This window comes from Drosophila simulans, chromosome 2L, assembly GCF_016746395.2.
Source record: "Drosophila simulans strain w501 chromosome 2L, Prin_Dsim_3.1, whole genome shotgun sequence".
NCBI lineage: Eukaryota > Metazoa > Arthropoda > Insecta > Diptera > Drosophilidae > Drosophila > Drosophila simulans.
This window is the reverse complement of record NC_052520.2, coordinates 14,963,217-14,986,370: the sequence shown is the minus strand read 5'-3', so window position 1 is coordinate 14,986,370 and position 23,154 is coordinate 14,963,217. Positions and strand designations below refer to the sequence as shown.

General features: G+C 42.3%; 1 protein-coding gene across 2 annotated transcripts in view; it reads left to right on the top strand.

Moving 5' to 3' along the window:
- The window catches only part of LOC6732401 (chaoptin), a 38,117-nt gene extending 20,269 nt beyond the window's left edge, over positions 1–17,848 (top strand). Inside the window, exons 2-7 of one of the 2 annotated variants that reach the window (XM_016178248.3) lie at positions 1,610–1,887; positions 8,404–8,548; positions 12,209–12,319; positions 12,422–15,698; positions 15,775–15,801; positions 16,084–17,848. In XM_016178248.3, the coding sequence (XP_016025058.1) occupies positions 1,611–1,887; positions 8,404–8,548; positions 12,209–12,319; positions 12,422–15,698; positions 15,775–15,801; positions 16,084–16,266 (4,020 nt within the window). In that variant the 5' untranslated portion in view covers position 1,610 and the 3' untranslated portion in view covers positions 16,267–17,848. The remainder of the gene's footprint in view (positions 1–1,609; positions 1,888–8,403; positions 8,549–12,208; positions 12,320–12,421; positions 15,699–15,774; positions 15,802–16,083) is intronic. The other variant, XM_016178247.3, reaches the window with a different exon arrangement.
- Positions 17,849–23,154: the final 5,306 nt, after the last annotated feature.

The following is a 23,154-nucleotide window of genomic DNA, read 5'->3' as shown; positions in this document are numbered from 1 at the left end:
GCAAGACATCTGCAGCATTGTGGCTAGTTTTCGTTTTCAGTAATAGTATAATAAAAGCTCCTTATTTTCGGAGGTTTTCCTACTTGCTAGCCAATCTTAGAGCTAAGCCGTATAATTTGTGCTATCCGGACCTCTCACTTCAATTTTTCTTGGCCATATTTCATCGTGTATAAAATATATTTGACTTTTCCGAAGCTTTGAGCTGACTGGAAATAACTTACAGTCTTAGGCGGATGGGAGCGGGATTGAGTGCCAGTCTGCACAGGGTTTTTCTTTTTGGCTCCTAGTTTTATGGCTGGTCGTAATGTGCGCAGGTACCCACACACATTGGCCCACTCAAGGTAAACCGTCGGGAGTCTTAAAGCTCAACAATCGTGCTAATGGCCCGTACTCGTCCTTGTCGCCGGCGTCTGGTATGGCAAGGTTCCATGGTTCCATGGTTTCATGGCGGAGCCGAAAGTTTTTATTTGTTATTATATACTTTGGCGTGTCAAATAAACATCACACATCTAGCGTACATGAAACATGTTTTATATGCGACTTCTCTGCGGCTGTTGAGGCCTCTACGTGTTGTGGTTGCGCACTTTATTCTGACTTCCATACAAGCTGCGAGAAATGTGTGATGAGAAAGTTATTGAGATTTCATTAAAAAATTAAAATTTTTTGAATGAATAAACTAAATAAACTATGCCTAAGGGTTTTGGTATTCTGGCTGCGAAGTTACTTCTGATGATTTAATTTTTCTTGATCACTATAGAGAATTATAACATTTTTCGCCCACTGCATATTTTCTTTTAAGGCTAGGCATTTCCATGTGTATGAAAGATTGCATGGCGTCGGATGAGAGGGAGTTCGGCTGGCAAAAGAGGACTGTGTCACACGACTGCGGCTCATTTGCATGAGTTGTCGCAGGCTTTTAGTCGAAAACTTCCTCCGTTGTCGTTTGGCGTGTTGGACGCGGAATGAGGGGAGGGGTGTTCGCTTAAGCCAAAATATCAACATTGGTTCAAAAGTATTACGAAAACAATTAAATCAAGTTAATTGTTTTTACGCACCGAGCCTGCAAGCAGAATTCTGGGAAGCTTACGCTTCTCTCGACTGTAGAAAGTGCTGTGCGGGATACAAAAATGTTGTAAATACAATTAAAACTTGGGTGATGTAGATACTACATGACTAAAAGTATACTTTCTGCTTGAAAATCAATTAATCTTCTTTAGAAGTGCTGCAATAAATTTGTAGCTCATTTTAAAAGATCAGTACTTACTTTTCTTCAATATTAATAAAGCAACTTTTAGCGATATTTTAAAGCAAAAATATTTTTATTAATGTTTTTTTTTGTGCCACGGTGCGTAGTCAACGCGTGTTGACTAACGTTAATTTTATGCCATTTCATTTGCTTTCGCTTTTCAAACGTGTGATTTATGCAAAGCAGCAACGAATAAACAAATGCCCCCGGCAAAGGTGTCTCCACACAGTGGATTTATGTGAGCCAACGTGCTGAAATGAGACGGGCGAATAAAGGAAAAGTGGGGACCACTAGATATAAGATAAGATGCTATCTGAAGATCGCAGATTTCTAAAGAGCCAACCTCTTTCGTTTCCCTTTCAGGATGCATCTGTATCTGGTGCTGATCTCGTGCCTGGTGAGCTCCTCGCACTGCTGGCAGTTCGACGGCGGAGGTGGCCACCGGAGGCCAAGGAATACCGGCCGGGGACCAGCGTCCTCGTCCGGAGGCAGGGGATCCGCCGCCCTGCTGGGCTCACAGCAGCAGGACATCCTCTACGCCTGTCCACTCAACTCCATGTGCCAGTGCGCCGGTCTGCCGAACGAGACGAGCACCCTGATTGAGATTAATTGCAACGAGGTGGCCCTGTACAAGTTTCCAGGTAAGCGACCCCGCCATATCCTGCGATCCGTTCGATATCCTGTCCTCCGGCCCCGTGTATCGCCTGTCAATGTGTCCTTCCAAGCTTGTCACGGTTTATTTATGTGGCAAATATTTTCATTGCCAGTTGGTCATAAATTGCCATGGCCGCATCCCTGGACAAGGACTCGTCGGCCGGCTTCTTACTTCTCCCATTACCCATTTCACATTTTCCATTTCCCATTTCCCATTTCCTGTTGCCCTGACCAACACCAAGTGCCTTTGGGGTCTTTGTGCTCCTGTCGCCTGTAGCTGGAAAAATGTAATTTTTTAATGAAGCCTCAAACAGCTTTGTCGCGGCCCACAAATAAAACGAAATCTTACATTTAAGTTTGCCAATTAGTTGTAAAAATAAAGTTTCCTTTCATTTTATTTTATTTTCTTCTCCCCTCTTTGTCTTTTCCGCTTTTCTTTCTCCCCTTGTGCGCCGCTGTTGCTTTCGACAAAGTTTTATAACGATTGCTGTGGCAAATTCCACGCAAATTTCGGTAGTTTTTATACCTGGCACTTAATATGTAGAGGGGTAGATTGTTTTATAGCGTGTAATATGCACTCTTGTCGGTAACATAAGAGGGAAAGTTGAATTTATTTATTATTACCGGCGGATACAACAATTAAAGTGGCTCGAAGTTTAAAGCTAATTAGCAAAACCATTGTTAGTTGAATGTAGTATATGCAGCTCCTACTTTCCGCGTAACCTTCTGACCCACAACAATGGATTCAATTTCATTAAAAAGTTTATAGCACTCGCGGAATTCCTACAGTAGGTATTTTATAGTCGGAAGATCCAACGAAGGCTCTTGCTCCCCTTTTAAGTAATGAATGAATGGCAAGTTTCCATAGCTCCATTGTCATTTTCCATTTCCATTCCAAGCGCAAAATGTTTCTCATTGCGGTGGCTTCTTTTCTCCTCGCTTTGTATGTATGTGTTTTGAGTCTTGTGTTGAAAATATTACCATTCTGCAATCCGCTTCCTCTTCGTTAACAACTGTGACACGCCCACAGAGTCGCCTTTTTGCCCAAAAATTGCCGCATAAGTTGCAAAAAAAAAAGAAAATAAAAGAAACAAAATAATAAACAAAGTTGTTGACTGGCAAAACACACAAAAATTGGCCAGACATTGGCAGCACCGGGAATAGGGAAGACAGGAAGAGTGGAATACTATTGAAAAGTTTGTCTCCTGCTCCGTGGTTTCCCCTAAGGATCTGGGATACGGGAGCTGGCGAAATGGCTACTCCGCATTGGCAATTTATCCTTCGTTTCTTATGCAAAACTTTCCAATTGCATCTGCATTGGCTTTTGCTTTAATGAAAAACTTTAAAATATTACAACTAATCGAATTAAAAGTAATGACACGTCAGCAATTTATATATCCTTTTTACATTCATTTCACAGGGAAATAAAGTCTGTTCTTGCAGCATTCAGCATTGCACTTCAAGCAGATGTCTCAATTCTAGGTCTATCTATATGAATTTTATTCCACACATACATATATAGATAAAGGACATCGTTGATGGGGATGTTAGCGACAACGATTGCATTCAAGCAGCAGAAGAAATGTTGCAGCTGGGAAACTTTTGGCAATTAGCAATTCTAATGCAAGCGGACACACACAGAGACGCAGAGAGATGCGGGAAAGGGGCAGAGAAAACACTTTGGTTGACAGCCTGGCTAATTGCGTGCCACGCCCCCTGCTCCCGCTTTCTCCAGCTAGCGCCAGCTTGCTCCCCTCATCGAACCGACTTCCTGCCTGGCATGTCACCATGTGGTGGTCGAGCAGCCCGAAAAAATAGCCAAAACTATGCACCCAGAAATTTTAAAAGGATAAAAATGGGGCTTGAGTGGGGGGCAGAGGATTTGACAACTGTAACTGGGGACACAAGTTGGAAATTCATTTAATATCTCAAAATTTCCAGTGCGTCGCTACCGCACACAGAATATGCAGCAGTGGCACTTTTGTTCCTGCTCCGAATATTTCCGTAATTTAATGTTGAATTTCTATTGTCTATTGGGAACGTAACACAAAAAAAAAGAAAAAAAAAACATGGAAAATTGTGGATCTCCAATTTAGATTTATTTTTAATGTTTCATTTTCGGGCTCTCTCCTGCTGGTCACTTTCACGCTTGGCCAGAGGCCGTTTTGCTAGATAGCAGCATCCTTGGTTCGATTTGGCCGCAATTTTCATGCCGAAAACTATTTGCGACCGACCGAAAAACGAAAATGAAAGACGACAGTTTGCCCACATGCCGCACGTTTCGTCGGCCCGATTCTTTCTCTCTATTTTGTGGTGCAGGACACCAACTATATGGATATAAATGGTAGTTTCCCCAGAACGAGAACATCGCACCCACACCCGGTTCCTGTCTTTAGTTGCCTTCCTGAATGCCGGGCCAAAACAATAACTTTTCAGCTGACGTAATCTTCATCAACACACTGACGCACAGGCTCTAAGGCATCGGTTTTGAATGTCGTTGGGTAGCAGCAGATTGTTACCGAGTTTCGGGCAGCTTTAGTTGGGTTATAGAACACAAATTGCCGAAATGATAGAGTTGAAATTAAGGTCTATACAATTCTCGGCCTGATTTTATTGTGCCACCTTAGATGACTTGGCCTCTGAAATGTTTACATAAGTTACAGTAACAAGTGCACACATTTGTCTTGCATTTTGTTAGAAAAACTTAGTCATGTTGGCTAAATTATTAAAAAAAATGAGTGGAAATTACTATGTAATGTTATATATTTTAAAGTCTAACTTAAATAATTCCACTACTACTTGAACTATTTTTAAACTGACTAGCGTTCATACTTTGATTTTAGTTTAGTGTTTAAACAAGTCAAAGAAATTTTGTTGGTCTTGGTTGAGTTAATATTGCATAGATGGTGCCACCACTGCCCCTTCATCGCCCACCAACACTTGGTTGTTTGTGCTTCATTGTGTTTTTTTCATATACTCGGTGGGGCAAGTTGAATAAACACTTGGCAAGTGACGCAAAACGAGACGAGAACGTCGGACGTGGACGAGCATACAAACGGCTCGGAGGATGGGAAGTTCGGGAGTGGTCTTCGCTGGTCTGCCTGGAAGCTAAAGTAAATAAATAAATATGCTTGGCATTTTGTCAGAGAATTGACTTGCGGCCATAAAGCAGCACAAGCCAACAACGTACGATGGACGCCAGCAGAAGGAGTCTCCCATCCAGGTTCCGTATATGCACATATCACCATGCCCACCATCCAGTTCGCAGTTCCCATTCCATCAGTTTGTTTCCCGAGTTCATTTCAGTTGGTGGACCCTCAGGCACGGGGCCAGAAGTTTATTAACGCCATATGTGTTGTTGCCGTTGTTGTGCTGGTTTGTCCACTCATGACAAAACACTGGCAATGGCTTAGATATGCACACGCCCCCGCACACACATGCGTACTTTCTTCATGTACATATATTCAATCGTATGTAGGTGGTATGTATTGTGGACATATATATGTATGGTTGGTTGGCCCTGCATGAGCAATGCGCCGTGCTTTGGCCACGTGTTTGCTGCTTGGTCAAGGGAGGCGCACGCGTGTCAACAGGGCGTATGATTAATATTGTATTAATATGCGATATGTAATTAAGATGTAAGCTACTCTGTGCTTATATTACTTCGTGTGGCGCATGTATGTCCCGACTCGTAATGCAAACTATATATGCATGCATTGGCATTGGAATAATCAGCAATCTAAACGTATCGTCGATATGATCAACATATGAGTTTATGCGTACAAAGCTAACAATTTAGTTTGGCCAACACTCAAAACTACGGGCTGGATTACATATAAGAACTAAAAATGTTATTTCAAGATTAAATTCAATTTCTAATAATCTCTCTAAGCTTTAAATCATATTTTATTCATTTCTATTTCTAGCATTATTTTTCTAAAAGAATACAAGTATTCCGAATCCCCTAAGAAGCTTTATTGCTCATTTCACTCATATTTTTAGGTTTTAAAAGTTAAATTTAATTCAATCACTAGAAAGACATCAGAAAGAAATTTCTTCTAACGAGTTTCCATAAATTGGAAATGATCAGTCTACGTCTGTGGCAAAATGCTCCTGGCCCCCTTTGAATGTCTTCAATTTTTGTATGACTCAGTTCAAGCCCGAGGGAAACATCAAAGCCGCAATTAAATTACGATTCGTTGAGCATGTGTTAATTAAACAGGAGCAGCGGGGGCGGACGAAAGTCCTTGGAGTGCACGGGACGAGGGGACGCGGCTCTCAAAGGAACTGGTCACCCAAGGCGACTTTCGCATGGAATTGGAGCTCCTCACAATCACACACACACACATGGTCGTGGGTAGGGGAGGGGAATGGGGGCAGAAAGTGCGGGGTAACCATGTGTTTCAGCCTGATTATGGCAACGGCTGCTGCTGCTGCTTGCGACCAAAGGGAATTTCCATGTCATGCTTGTCAACTTAAATTATGGCCTGACCTTACCTTAAGCATTCGGCGGCTTGGTGGGTGGTCGTGGGCCGGTGCTACAAATGACACCACCCACCGGCCGCCGCCCACAATCGACCACCCACCCCCACTGCCTCAACCCGTTCGCCGACATGGTAAATATTTTTCGGTCGAGTGGCGTGGTCGCTTTTTCCCGCTCTCTTCGACTTTGTCTGTTTTGCTCCTCTAGAATTGCCACAAAACTGGAAGAGAAACTGACGTGCAACATGAAAATGCACTTTTCGCTTTTAATTGAAAAATTTCCTCTCTTTTCGGTTCGCTGTTTTTGGGATTTTTAGACCGAAAGACCAAAGCGGAGGCGTATCTATTTTGGTTCAACCATTATTCCACCGCATTTGCTATGCACGTATTCCTGTGTCAGTATCTGAACTAAATCACTGACATCACGGCCGCGTTAAAGTCAAAGCGAAATTCGCGACTAATCCTAGATTTTCAGAGATTGACTCAACCATCCGCGATTTGGCAAAACAAAAAAAAAAATGGATCAAACTTGACTGCAGAGCGAAATAATTAAACATCAATTTGATGTATTCGGACTGAGAAAAAAATGCGAACATCAAAGCATTTAGACATAGAGAAAAAATACCGCATAAAACGAAAACTGACCAACAATTGATTGTTCCTTATAAATATTCAATGTGCCAGAGAGTGCAAAAATCAATCGCTCTATGTGTGCCAATTTTCTTTATTTTTTTTTTTATTGTGCGCCATGGAATATTTAATAAGTGAAAACGCACTGATTCCCGAGGAAACTTTGTTGAGGTTTGACTGGCAGGGAATTAAGCTCGAAAAAAATATGCAAAATGCATGAAATCGTTCAGGGAAAAACTTTTAAAAATTGTAAATCACTGAATTGTTTTTTCTTAATACAAAAAATGGTATCCCTTCCATTCAGTTGGTTTTTTAAGATAATTAAATCAGTCTTGACGTATTGAAGTTTCATTGAGGTTAAAGTAAACCTGACACGGTGCTACTCTTTAATTTTTTTGTTCTAAAACTCCTGTTTCAAAAATATACTTTTTAATGGTGCTTATTTTTTGGAGGAGCTTAAGTCGGGATCCTAATCGATTTAGCTATTGGCCCATTCAAAATTTAAAAAAGAAATCGACCAATCGAGTACGTTGCGATTCATTGTTATACGCGGCCAAGATGTCACTGTCCTGTCTTTTGCATAGCCATAAAATGAAATTTGTTGCCATTTTTTTTTTTTTTTCGTTTTTGGGTCGCTGGTGAGTCCGCTTTCTTTTCTGCAGGCAGTGCCCGGATCCTGTGCCTCTGGCTCGACCGGAAAACGAGCACAGAATCGAAAGCGTGGCTTCATCGCCGGCGGGGAATTGGTTTGGACTACGGGCCATGGACGATGTGCCATGGACTTGGTCCTCTCTGGTCCACCGGTTTGGTGGGTCCATTGTCTGATGGCACGCTGATGACCCATTTGCCTTAACGCGCCGGCGATCAAAACTGCCAAAACAAAAGCCATCATCGTTAGACGTGGAGCAACATCTATGTATCGGGTGGCATAGGGAATTGGCGAGGACCCGGGCATATTCCCTCGTTTATGGTAAACGCTTCCAATGCCGTTTAAAATCAATTTGAATGATGAACTGATAGCCGCCATCGTAGCGACGTCTCTCACTCTGCCAAGGGACTTGGATGCTCTGAGAACATCCAATATTAAAGCAATTTCCAAGCAACACACGGTGAAATACTTATGATATATACTATCTGAAGTGGTGAAGAAAAATAAAGTAGCTAGGGTTATTTAAATAAAATATATTTTTATAATTTTTTAAACCTAAAATATATTTTAAGGGGCGACCTCTTGATATTTAGCTATGTGTTTTAAGCCATTTTTCGAATAATATCATGATATAAATTCTTCAGTGTATACACATGTATAGATTTCTGTTTCCTATAAAACTTCCACTTTTGCTCTGTAATATCTCTGATCAATATATCTTTTTTTTCCTATTCCTCCGCAGAGTTCATGCACAGCAGTGTGCGCTACATCGAAATGTCCAACACACATCTGCAAAGTGTCGACGATGAGACCTTCCAGGGACTGCGTCTCAAGACACTAAAGCTAATCGACAACGAACTGCAGGATATATCCGAGCGGAGTTTCAGGTGAGTGCTTTCCACTGGAAAAGTGGCGATTCACGCTGGCAGGTGGGAAATGGAGATGGTGGCCCAAACCCAAACCTGCAGCACCTGCCAGGAAAGGGAAATGATGACAGGACAGTTGGCCGGCCTATTTACATGACCCCTTTTCCACCTGGCCGCGTGAGAGTGTGTGCATGCGTGTGTGTCTGCCGGTGAAGAGTGCTTTGTATATTTTTACAACATAAACCTGCAAGTTGTAAAAAAGGCGTAAAATTAAGTTTAACAAAGCGAGGACGGGCGGTGGCGTCGCGTTTTCAGCGGGGCACTCAGGCTGAAAATGCAAGCGGGAAATGCAAACTCACACACGCAGCGTAAAAAGCAGAAAAAAAATGAAAAACTTTCAAGCGCTATTTGTTTGAGTGTAAATAATCACAAAAAGAGCAAAAGGAGAGCAAGATGAGAATAGGAAAGGGTTCATTTTAAGCGCAAAACCGAATAAATATATGCTCTAGGTGGCACCATTTTCTACACCAATTTGACTCAAAGATAAATTTAAAAATTATCAACTGGGTGTTTTGAATATTTTATCTTATTTCTGACATACAAAAGCCTGTGGCTATAAAAAATACCAAGAGGCGCTTTAAGTAACAAAGCTAATAAATACATAGTTATAAAACCATTTTGGTCTTATTGGCTTACCAATTTATAGAACCCCGTCAAAGTGTAAACGGCCAAATAGAGAAAAAGTTAACATACGTGAAGAGAAATGTGCTTGTTGTGCTGACTGTAGTACAGTGAACACAGGCTCGTATTTCGTCAGCGTTTTGTGATTCAGTTCGCATTACACATCACACATTTGACTGGGGCTGCAACTTTCCGTGCAACTCCCACTTTTGGCCACGTTATTTTGTGTGTGTAGAATGGGAATGGGAGAAATCATGGGGAAGAGTCGACCGCATTTGCCAGCCTTTTTGGTTTTTTTTTTTTTCTCTGTGCTCTTCATCTTATACGCTTTTTGTTGCCATGAAATGAAACGCGAAAATTTTTTAACGAGCACAAAGGATAACCAGAGTTGGGGTCACGCCCCTTAACCGCAGGCGTACCGCCCGCCCACCCGCACACACATTAAGCTGCTAAAGTTAAATGGAAGGCCACAGTTAACGGCTGTGTGCAGTTTCCGGGGAAAAGAGCTCCGGGGGTAGTTGGCCAAAGACACAGTTACACACTCCGATGGCATTAAGAATTTAAATCAAACTAATTAATGCTCATAAGGCTGGCAAATGTGGTTAAGGTCTACCATCACTCCTCACATCGGCTGGGTTCTTTTTCCCTGCTCCTCATATCTACCGTATACCCCTTGAAATGCTCTGCATAATAAACTCCCGCCGCAGTGTCTATTAGTAGAAAAGTTGTCTGGAGCTAAATTAAATATATCAGCTTAAAATATATGTAAGGTAGCCGAAAGGACAATTTTAATTACTCATTAAAGAGTTCTCATCAAGGATAAGTTCACAACATTTAAAACTGCGTAAATATCCTAATCTATTATATTTTATTATATTTTAGCCTCACTTCTTAGATATTACCAACAAATATTTTATTAAATGCTCTTGCTTACAAATTCGCCATATAAACAATGTAGCTATTTTACTTAACTTTAAAAATGCTAATGGACACATACACAAACCGTGCTCACCGCCCCTTGTATTTACTTTTGCTGACCTTAAACCAACCGTGTTCCAGGAGTTACTCGCTCTTGACCGCAGGTGTGGTCCGTAAAGGTTTCATTCGCAGCTACCTATATATGTAGTCGGAATTCCAATTATATACACATGTGCATCTGGGTGCCCTTATTACCCACAGGGGAACACTCACGAGAAGACTTGATTCCCATTTTCTGTTGCGGACTATGATGCCATATGTAAAAGTTCCCATCAATATTTCAACACTTATGTATTTCAAAAATTGCTAATTAATAATTTACAGTGCTACATTGCTAAATTAAGCACACGCACATAGCACTAAAGTTGTGTGGGTCTGCATATGGATTGGCTTGTTGTGTGTTACGTGTTTGTTGCGTGTTCAGTTGCAAAGTGCCGATAAATGCGCACTTCTCCGGTATTCCATGTACATAGTACATATGTACATACCGAAGTGACATGCTAGTGGGGGTATTTCAATAGAATTAGAACGAAAGAAAAGTTACCAAAGCAGAAAAAAATATGCAATATTGTTTTTAATTAATGGAGCGTCGGAATGACCACAAAATATATTATAAATTAGCAACTTCAACCACATTCACATTGCTAATAATAAATTTTCGAAATATATAATATATGTATAGTCATTGCTATACGTTTCCATGCCCCGCATCTGTAAAAAAACTAGTTTTGAAAAAAGTTAACAAGAATTTCTCTTTAAAATGCTTTCTAAATATAGCTTATTGTGAGTACTTTACGCCTAAATCGTTACCAATAGTTATTTAGGAGTCTTTTGGTGATAAAAACGCTCGCACGCGCCGAATCACGCACACACGCAAAGACACAATATAAACCAGGATAACATCAAGAACTACCGGCAAATGGCGAAAGAAAGCCGGAAAACAAAGGGAAGGCCAGAAAAGCGAGTGGCGCAAAGTGGTTTAAAGGGAGCCGCAAAAATTTGGTTTTGCGTTTGATTCCTCGTCGCATAAACAACAAGACCGGGAAAACAACAACGCCAAGAACTACAAAAGGATGCCGCTGCGCTTGTTTTTGTTGTTGCCGCTAAGGAGGAGGCTGGAACTTGTTTGGAAAACCTCGTGGTTTTCATAATTGAGGTCGCTGTTTCCCCGAACTCTGTTTGGTTTTCTCTCTGCAGTTCCTTGCTGTGAAATCGAGGGTGGACCTTAACAGAGACTATTCCTTATAAAAATATCAGTACTATACTATATTTATTGAACTTTCAATTCCTTATCATCTTACAAGTAATAACAATTTAAACACAATTTCTATTTGCATGCGAAACTGTGTCACCACTGCGTATGAGTTATGTCAAATATTAATCATACGCCAGGTTAGCCAATAAAAGTGCTAAATAAAGAATAAATTAAAGAATACAAGAGCTGTAATAAATCATTTTATTAAAAATGCATATGCGTTATAAAATGTATTGCTAGCTTGCATGCGTTAAAAAAAGCTGGAACGATATTTTAACCACTGCTTTTTAAAAGCAGCTATTAGAATCATAAAAACTTTAAGTTCCTATGTGGTCCACTCCAACGCACATATGTGTGTGCGCTTGGTGAGCTTGCGGTGCGTGTGTATAACTATTAATGGGGCCTAGAGAGGAAGTGAAGTGGAGACCACGGGGTGGCAGCTGGGGTCGCCTGGGTCGCCGTTGCTACGCGTTAATTAAGTTTAAATATTTGTTTTCCGACTTGTGTGTAGGATATGTCAAAAGGCAGGCAGCACGTCAATTTATATGAGCCATGGGATGGGGAATCACATGTTGATGGGGGATGTAGCAGACCCAAGCGGAAACTGTTGATAGTTGTGAACAAAAGTTTTAGTGAAAGTTTTGGCCATTATATATTTTTGATAACAGCCCCCCCTGCAGTTCGTGTGGAATGATTTGGAAAATATTTATGCAGATAGGCGTGGCGCCTCGTTCGTCCTCGTTTTTATCGTAATTCTCCCTTTGCAGCACGATGACACACTCGCTCATGACTCTGGATATATCTGGCAACAAGATGCAGCACTTGCCACTGGATGCACTGCAGCGACTGCATTCCCTCTCGCGACTGGTGGCACAACGGTAAGCCCAACTACTATTTTACCATAATTAGACTCACTATGAGACTTAGTATAGAAGTCAGATTATCTTAGCTTCATAAAAAACCATTTTATTCCTCCTTAGCAACCACATAACCACCTTGGATGGAAATTGGGATGCCCAGCATGATACCCTTCGATCTCTACATTTATCCGACAACGATATTACCGAAGTGGCGCCGGGAGGTGGATCGATAGAAGTAGTTTCCCAAAGCGACAACAGTTCCCAGCCTTCCAGTTTGGCCGCTGTGCAGACCAGACTAGAAACGAGTAATTCAATTTACCCACCATCTCCGAGCTCAGGAGATCGGGCGACAGGGGGTCGTCCCTTCGAACAGTTGCAAAAACTACTTTGGCTGGATTTGTCCAACAATCGGATCTACCATGTGGCTGGGAACTATCTGCCGCGTTCCCTGGTGACCATGGACCTGTCCAGTAATCTGCTTACAGTTTTCCCCCAGCAACTCTTTGAGCAACTGCCGGAGTTGCGAATCGTAAGTTTAAGGGATAACCTTATACGGAGTGTTCAGTGGAAAGAACTTCAAGTGAGGCCGCTGCGAATGCACCTGGAACGACTGGATCTCGGCCAGAACTGCATTGAAAACCTGGAGTCCGACTATTTTCAGCAAAACTATTCCGATGTTCATCTGAGAGCTTTAAATTTAGAACAGAACTTTGTCACCCAGCTGCCAGAGGCGGTGTTCAAGGCCACGGGCATAGCCCACCTAGTATTGGCCTTCAATGCAATCAGTCGAGTGCATCCTTCGGCCTTTGAGGGTCTAACCGAGACCCTGGAGTATCTGGATCTGGAAAGGAACCGACTCACCACGGTGCCCGTGGCCTTATCCTCACTGCATCACCTGAAGTACCTCTACCTGACCTCCAATCAGATAAGTCAGTTAAACAATCTTCCCTCGTTCACGGAAAATCTACGCGTTCTTAGTCTGAGTGGCAATAACTTCACCATGATCCCTGTTCTCGGCCTGAAAAACTACACACAGCTTTCCTACTTGAACATGGGCTACAACTCCATCACGGACATCCCCGAAGGAATTTTTGCCGTGGATTCCTGGGGCAGCAATCTGCAGACAATACTGCTGCGAAACAATAAGATAACCCATCTTCATTTAGGATCCTTCGCGGGACTGGAGCAAATTCAGGAGATTAGTTTGAGCTTCAACGATATAACCATTCATCATCCTCTGGTTTTCGAGAATGTTTCGAGAACCCTTAAGATTTTGGAGCTCTCGTTCGCCGTCTTTCCGGCCAGAAGCCTGGAGAGCCTGGATCCCCTAGATGCCCTCTTGCCCCTTTCCCAGCTCATTTGGCTGGGTCTGGACAACAATAATTTGAAGCAAGTCTCAAATGAATCCTTCGCACAGATGAGGGAATTGAGCTACATCAATCTGAGCTTTAACCAGCTAAAGACACTGCCCCGCGGACTCTTTCAGTCCGATGCTCATAGTCATTTGGTGGAAATTGACTTGTCGTACAATGGCTTGGAGCGACTCGAAGCGCAAACGTTTCATAGCCTCGGGGATTTGCAGACACTCAATTTGCAATCGAACCGCCTGAGGACCATAGCTCGGCATGCTTTTCACAATTTGGAGTTCCTACGCTACTTGGATTTGTCTTATAATCGCCTGGTCAACATCTCCCACGGCGCCTTTACCGTGCTGCCCAATCTGGCTGCCCTGGATCTGATGCACAATCAGCTGTGTTCGCTATCCTTAAAATCCTTTCTTTATGTTTCAAACACCACCACTCCATTACGACTCAATGTGAGTCACAATCACATAGCCAGTTTTTATGATGAGCTGAGTAGCTACATGTATATTTACCAGCTGGACATTAGTCACAACCATGTGACTAAGTCGGATAGCTTTACGAACCTGGCGAACACGCTGCGATTCCTAAACCTGGCCCACAACCAGCTGGGATCGCTTCAGAGCCATGCCTTCGGTGACCTGGAGTTTCTGGAGATCCTTAATGTGGCTCATAATAATCTTACCTCGCTGAGGCGGCGCAGCTTCCAGGGCTTGAATAGCTTACAGGAACTGGATCTTAGCCACAACCAGTTGGATCAGCTGCAGGTGGAGCAGTTCTCGAACCTAAGGAAACTGCGAATCCTGCGCATCAACTCGAATCGGTTAAGGGCCCTGCCACGAGAAGTGTTCATGAACACGCGACTGGAGTTTCTGGATATAGCCGATAATCAGTTGAGCGTTTGGCCAGTTCCGGCATTTACGGACATCGGATTCACTCTTCGATCCATCCAAATGTCCCACAACAATCTAGAGTACTTGGATGCCTCGATGTTCATCAACTCACAGTTCCTGTACGACATCAGTTTGGCCCGCAACCGCATCACCATTCTGCCGGACAACACGTTCAGTTTTCTGAATAATCTGACCAACCTGGACCTGTCACAGAACCCCCTGGTGACGACCAACCTGCGGGAGGTGTTTGTCCACACGCCGCGCCTGAGGAAGCTGAGTCTCCACCACATGGGACTGTATGTCCTGCCGCCGCTGAAGCTTCCCCTACTCTCCTACCTTGATGTGAGTGGCAACTATCTGCAAGAGCTGTCGCCACTGGGTTCACTGCGCCACCTGCGTCACGTCAATGTCTCGCACAACAAGCTCACGAATGCGAGTTGTGCGGCGGAGCACCTGCCACCATCGGTTCGTGTATTGGATCTGGCCCACAATCCGCTGCGCAGGATAACGCTGCACGATCTCGCCAGTTTGCGGCACCTGGCCGAACTGAATATCCTGGACGTGAAGGTAACCAATCCGCAGGCATTTTCCAAGCTGCGTTCTCTGAGGAAGCTACATGCCAGTTCGCATGCCAATCTGGGTGAGATTGTGGCCAGGATACCGGGTCTGCAGCAGCTGAGGGTGCACTGCCTGGAGCCAAATATTGGCCAACAGCTTTTCGCCAAACTGGCGAATAACACGAAAATCCGACTCCTCGAGCTATATGGCAGCAATGTCCAGACCATTGCTCCCGATGTCTTTACCGGACTATCGCGAAGTCAACGGCTGCAGGTGAAGATCTCGCACACACGCATCTCCGACCTCCCGCCGGGTATTTTTTATGCCCTGCGAGAGGTGCCGCACCTGTCCATCGACATCTCGCACAATCGTATCAACGCCCTGGCCGCTGACAGCTTTTACCCCAACAAGAGCTACTGGGATGCTGTGGGAACTCGGAGCATCATGGGTGGACTCATCACCTCGCACAATCCGCTGGAATGTGAGTGCGGACTGGTGTGGTTCGGTCACTGGTTGCGCCGATGGCTGAGGGAGTCTGCCCAAATAAAGGTCATCCAGAAGGATGACCTCAAGCGCATGGTCCAGGTGAGTCACTTGACCTAACTCTTTGCTGTTCTTCCTTCTATTTAACCTTGTGTAAATCTTGATTTTTAACCAAAAGTTACCCCTATCGATTGCCGATATGCGCGTAAGCTTTTATATTATTTTAAACCTTTTTTTTATGATATTAATGCAAAGCGCAAAAAGGTTATACATAAAAGTATGTGGCTTCAGAAAATTCACTAAATGATAAAGTGTTTTCTTTCATAAAAATAAATTTTGTAATCATTGCATTATGTGCTTAATGTAAACATGGTTTCTTATTCATTCAAATTATGAGGCTAATATGGCAATGCACTGATATCCATTATTTATTCTATTTGAATTTCTTTTGAATATGGCCTAATGAAGTTCTATTCCATTTTCGTAGAGAGCCCGTGCCAACACCTGCCACGATCCGACATCGGGTCGACACCTGCCCATCCTGGAGATCTTTCCCGAGGATCTGCTCTGCCAGGCGAGCGCGTTGAGCAGTTCTGGCCAGCGCATATTCCTGTTATCCTTCGCGATGGCCCTGCTGATACCCATTGTGATGACCACCATGACCCTCTGATGTTGGCTTTAGTTGCCGGCGAAGTAGGTTACTCACAGATCGGATCGGATTCCGAACTGACTCCGATGCTGTGGCTGAAATGCTGAAGATACTCAACTGATCATTGCCTGTATGATATGTACATATATAAATATATATAAAATGAAGAACTTAAACTAATCGGTAGGTACGAATTTTTGGGATATAGCTAATTGTGAGAGCCAGCCCCGCAACAATAAAGATACAATTAAATGAAAGACAAGCAAATCGGTTTATGTCCACTCGTAAATGATAAGTTTTATATACATACGAACAAAGTATATTTATAAGTAGTGGAACAAGTCATGTGCTGGGCACTTTTTTTTTTGATCTTACAATTTCTTCCAATTTCTGACTATGACTTTTGTTAAAAAAAAAATATACTAGGCTTGTCACCAAAACTTATTTCTTCCGCTCGTAAACTTCCAGCAGAATGATAAACTATTTTTTATCTCAAATCGAACTCATTCATCTAAATATGGCTTCTTTACTATCCTAATTTCCACTTTTGAAGCCCAATACATGACTTTGTGTCTTGGCCAACATTAATGGTAATTAATGCAATTGATTACTTACACAGAACCATACACACACCAGCGAACATATGATGATTCCTAACACACTCACACACTTAGAGTATAGTTAATAAACAGTTTTTCATCTCCATAGAACAACATAGAAACATAAGTTGTTAATAATAGTTATATAACTATTTTTAAAACGAATTTGCAAAACCAAACTAATAATACAAAATCTAGTTTTATTTGCCTATAATTTACAATTTAGACAAGGCCAATAAGTACATTTAATATAAATACAAATACACACTTAGATAAATCGAGATATATAAAACGATATATACTAATAATATGAAAATTATTGGATAGCAATTATTAATTGTTTTTTAAGCAAGAGTAGCGGACATTGCACATTGCAAAACTAGAAAACGGTTTGCAAACTTTACGGGCAGTCAAATTTTAACAACACACACGCAGACATATATAAGTACATATCAGTTTGGCAAAAAAAATAATAATAATGGTAAAATAATGAAAAGCATAATCATGTCACACACAGACATACACAACTCCAAGCAATTTAACTGAGAGGAATAAATTACGAAATAAAAACGTTCCCTTGTATTTTTGCGTTCATTACTCACCATTTCAATGAATTGCATTTTTTCTACGTTTTTATATTATTTCGGTTACAACAATGACAATCGTGATACTAATTGTAGTTGTTTACACGACGATGATGCAAAATGCACAAGTAAAATAATAATAATGATATTGGTAAATAAACTATTGAATGAGACAAAGTGGACAAATGAATTATGGCAAAACAAACAAACGAAAAAGCTGCTGGTATTCCAATTTTTTTTTTTACCTAACCATTCAGTTTTTTCAGTTTTCTACCCAACAACCGATGTCCCCAAATGAAAAAAAAAAAAACCGAATGGAATTTTTATCAAATAATATTGTACATACAGCAAACGGAATGGAATGTTCATTATGTTTATTCAAGCCAGCGTTTATTTCCAATTATTTTTCAATTTAATACGCAGCGGCTAAAAAATACGAAATTTAAATAAAAGAAGAAGTTAAAGTAGCAAATGAAAAACTGAAAATGAATATCGATACAGAAAATTGAATATGAAATAAACATAAAAATGCTAGAAATATTAACCCTTTGTGTTTGTCAGTGATGGGAATTGTGTTCAGTTTCGATTTTATCACGGTATTTTCATTCTTTTTGTTTTGTTTTTTTTTTTTTTGTTTCAACCCCTATCAGCTGCGGACCCCAGAGATTAGCCTCCAATGAGGAGCCGTGCTCCAACTGCGGGTATGGCTGCCCTGCAGCTGTTGACCCTTTTACACATTTTAGTGTGAAACTTGACTCGCGGCAAAATAAGTTGCGGCAAATTATGTGCGGGAGACGCGGTTGCCCCAGGTGGCTCGACTCTCCTTGTAGCACTTTCCCCTACTGTCTTCCATAAAAACAGCACGTGAAGCGGGGAAACGAGCAGCAAATTTACAAGGACCCGGTGGCAGCTGAAGAAGAAGTAGAAGCAGGGCCGGATGAGGAACCCCTGGTCAGGCCATAATTGGATTATCGGCGCTCAAAAGTGTTTCAATAAGTGCATTCCATTGCAACCAGATCTTGTTTGCCACCCTCGACAAAATGATGTTCTGCACGGCACGTTATGCAATGTATGGATACTCTTTTATCCGAAAAATGGTTTAGTTCTGAAGAAATAGTGTAAAAGGGGTTTGAATTAGGCTACGTTTTAAAATGGTATTTAATATAGAAATAAGAAGTTTTAAAAGGACTAAAAATATAATCACCTATTTAAGGTAATATTCTTGTTCTTTTAAAATGTGTGTTTATATCGCGCATAAATGCTTTGAAATATGTTCATTTCAGTTTGTCTAGAAGAACTCCTGCTCCTCCAGTCGTAATTTTCAGACCTGCTTCATAAATAGTCCCAACCAACCACTGATGCTCCTTTGAGGGTATTTTCAGCCTCGTCAAGCCGGATTCCCTTTTCAGCTTGTGTGTGTTGTTCCTTGTTGTTCGAGTGCGTGCGAGTTTTTTTTTAGGGGATAACTGAAACCTTTCAGCGCTTTTAAGGCTTTCCCCACCGCCCGCTTCCTTTTTGGCCGCGAATGGTGGGTCCGTGTGGTTGTACTTGTTGTTCCTGCGGAGTCCTTTATGCGGCCGGGCCTCCTCACGCCGGAGATTGCATGTCGATGCGACTTAATTGCATTTCAGACAGTCCTGCCGACGAGCTGTTGGCCCGTTTGCCCGGCTATACGAAATTCCCCCCTTTCACATACGCCCGCCCTGCCCCTCGTTTTCCACCGCTCGCCTTTTCCAGTTTTCCCCTCGCCATTTTCCGTGTTGGTCGGAAGGAAGCGGCACTAAGTACAAGTTGTCGGTGGGTATTGCACTGTAGCTGCAGCGGCAACTGCACCTACTATTAAAAATGGATTCACTGGGAGAAAAAAAGGATCTAAGTTGTGTGTAGTTGCGATTTTTTGTTTGATATATTTTAAAATTTTATAGGTACATTACTAAATTATACTTAATACAATATAAGCTTATAAAATCCTATTAAGGATTGCATTATATTCAATGTTGATATGTCCTCGAACAGTCGGTCAATGTAACATAGTATATTTCAAAATTGATTTGACTTAAAATACAAAAATGTCAGTCTTATTTTTTAAAATTTTTTTTTTAGTGCACTCATACTGCAGTTGGTAGTACATACTGCTACTTACGGCTTTTACCTGTGCCTCGGCTAACAAGTATCGATATTGTTTCAGCCACATCTCAGCCAAAAGTGAAAGGAAGTGTGCTGCTTGGGGAGCGCCATTAGGAGTTGCTGCAATTTAATAGCCACCAAGGAGCTGACGCCCGAAAACTAAATGTTAAGTTTACCTCGCAGGCATGTTGCAACACATTGGGGCAGAATGCAGAGGGGTGTCTATCTGAAAGTGGGTGCTGGGGACGGGGAATAGCTGAGCAGAGCACACACGGCTGTCAAAGCCGGCGACGAGCAGGTAAATCCAAATCCACCCAATTTGCCTGGCACTCGCCGCCACTCACCATTACTAATGCAGATATGCCAAGTATCGGGGCGACCAAAAGGCGGGCAAAAGGACGAGGAGTGGAGTGGCTAGCAGGACTAGCCGGCATAGCAGTAATGGCAAAAACCGCCGACAAATCTGCTGCATTGCCCCCACGCTCACACACACAACGACCCAACTTCAGGGAAGGAGGTGTTGTGGAAATAGGACTGGGCAACGGAAAAGGGGGATCCTTCCCGTCGCACCAGCGGGCAAACTAACAGAGTGCTTATTTTAACGAAGTTACAACAACTTTTGCAATACAAACAGTAATGCCAGGGCAGATTCACACTCGACACAACAGTCCTGGCAGCAAGGATACACGGACACGGAGGCAGACACAGGCACAGCTACCGGCGAAGATACAGATACAGATACAACTATACGTGCTCGCTGCTCTCGAAAGTATGCAACAGCATTGGAAATTTCCGAATTAAATGAAATGGGCTAAATTTAGATGCTCTTTGGGAAGTAAACGTTACTTTGAATATCTGAAAGTAATGAAAAGAGATCCTTTTTAAAAACATTATTATAACCTTATATAAATAGTGAATTTAATGTTTTTAGTTATCGAGTAAAAGTTTTCTACACTGGACAACCTAAATTAACAGTATGTACTAAAATACATTTTACAACATTGATCAATAGTACATAAAAATAAATTTTATTTTCAATTTTTAGTCTCATTCGGTATCATATATTTTCTTAAATAGATACCTCTACTTAATTTAGGCATACACATGTTCAAGTTTTGGCAGTCTAGTAGATTTTCAAAAGTCAAGTTGCTGATCATGCATTGTATCAGTCTCTTGCCACCCAAGGGACATCAATCCAATTGCTTCCTGCTTCACAACGAATAGCCCGGCATTTTGCCGGAAAGGAAAATAAAACCGGGAAAGGGCATTCAAAAAATTCAGCATACGTATGTTAGTTGCCATTTCAGTTCCGTTTGGGCCAAACTGCAGCCATACATGTACATACTGACAAACATAAAGGGGGGGAAAGACATACGTATGTATATGGCGTGGTGGACTAGCAGGGAATGAACGGAGTGAATTGGAGCTGTGCAGCACTAGAAACTTTACGACATGCAAAAATTGTGAGCAGAGAGCGGATATAATTGTCGGTCTTCTCGTAACTTTGCCGTGGGGAGCAGATTAGTTGATTTGTACACACTCGCAGACACACACAGACACAACCAAGCGAGCACACATACAATTTCAGTATGGGGCGGTAACTGGAGTCCGAACCACACGGAAGAGTAAAACGAATCCTTTTAACCAAATGATATGCACTGAACACAATTGTTCACTGCAGCACTTTTTTCTCCCACCCCGATTTCTAACCCCCCCTTCAGTATCTGTGCGCCACTGCGTGTTCTTGTGTGTTCGTGTGCGTTTGATGTGTGTGTGTGAGTGTGTTTGACCAAATGTGGGGCAGTAAGGTACAGTTTGTTGTTGTGTTTGTTGCACTGGGCATTGCTCTAACTTTTCCACCACATCGCAATTTAATTTTATAGTCGAAAACACACAGAGCAGCGGTTTCCCTGGGCTTCCCATGTGGTGCAGCATTTCCAGCATTTTTATACAGTTCACTCGTCCAGTCGAGCTGAGGATTATAGCTGCTAGTATCTGCTGTCCCGGTGCTTCATCAGGTTTATGGTTATTTCGGCGAACGAATCAAAACTAAATCATAAACGATTAGCTAGCCGCTCGACTACACTGATTAAGGCAAACAGAGCTGGGAGAGTCCAAGGAGTGCGGCTACCTCCAGTGATTCTCCCATCGGGACCTCTGACTCCAGCTCAAATCAGTTGGCAGAGCATACATGACTGAGCAATGCAGATGATGATTCGACAAGGGGCGTCATGTGAGCCAAGCGGAACAAAGAGATGAAAGAGGAAACCCGAATGGATGGCAGGAGGGCAGGATATTGAGTGCAGGGAGGACGAAGGCCGGGCTCAGGGTAAGGATATTGGCCAAAGGTGGCTCCGACCAGGCCAGAGAGCAATTATGTGATTTCTGAGTGGCAAATTCCGCAGTTGCTTGAAAGTAGAACACTCGAAGGTGGAAATTAAATCACAGTTTCAATCAATTCATTTTTCGAGACACTAAAAGAGTAGAACTCATCAATTAGTCAAGCAGAACTTGTCAACTATAGATTGAGTTTTAATGTTAGGCACAATCTGAAAGCGCTTTGTCCGAGATAATTAAAATGGTTATCAAACTATTCGAAATTTGAATACATATCCATTCATTGAAGGTAAAAAAGACATTCAAATTTTATGAAATAAAATAGCAAAATTTTATGTAAATATTAATTAAACGTATGAACCAATAATGTACATTTTTCCCAAATAACAAATATGCGGCTGCAGTAGGTACAGATTTTTGATACTTTAGCTGCATTCCGGCCATTCGAATGCCCGGTTATTTCACGAAAATCACTGAATCTGGATCCATGGCGGAATCCATCTCGGTTTACAGACCAGAGAGCATTTGGCAAAGCCCGTTGCTTAGTTTAATTTGGGGACTAATCAAGTACCGTGGCAGAAATAGGCATGTATGTATGTATGCATATAAGTATGTATGGGTGCATGTGCATTTCCCCCGCATAGTCATCAATGCGGTCCCCTTAAAATCCCGTTGCCATCAAGATCATGACAACGCGTTGCAACGCTGCTGGTGGCTCAATTTTCGTGAAGCCGTTTTCAGGTTCAAAGTTCGTGATTTTGCGAGGCCCAAACACTAGTAATATGGACTGTTTGGAGTCCAATTCCCGCCTAGCACTTCATATGCACTGCTCTTGCCATGAGAATCAAACCCAGTACCAGAACCAGAACCTTTCCTGTCCTTTGAAGTGCTTGGTGCACGGGCAGCGAAATGACCAACCGGCTTGCTGCTCATTGAAATGGAATCTAATCGGCTTTTGATTTTACAAGTCCTTTTCACAAAGTTTGCTGGTGGCTGCCGCTACTCGTACCGTATCGATGTGTGTATTACTATATATGTATGTACATATACATATATACCTGCAGATGGGGTAGGCGGACAACCGTGGGTTGCCATTTTGCACTCGGCATAAGTATGCAATATCCGTTTCCGTTCGTTACGTTTGTTACCAAGGCTCGAACTCGAGCACAGACGCATCGAGATTACAGGGGAAGTGGAACGGATTGGGGCAGCAGGGAGTGGTGAACGGAGCGGAGTCCATTCAGTGGCATCCACTTTTGACT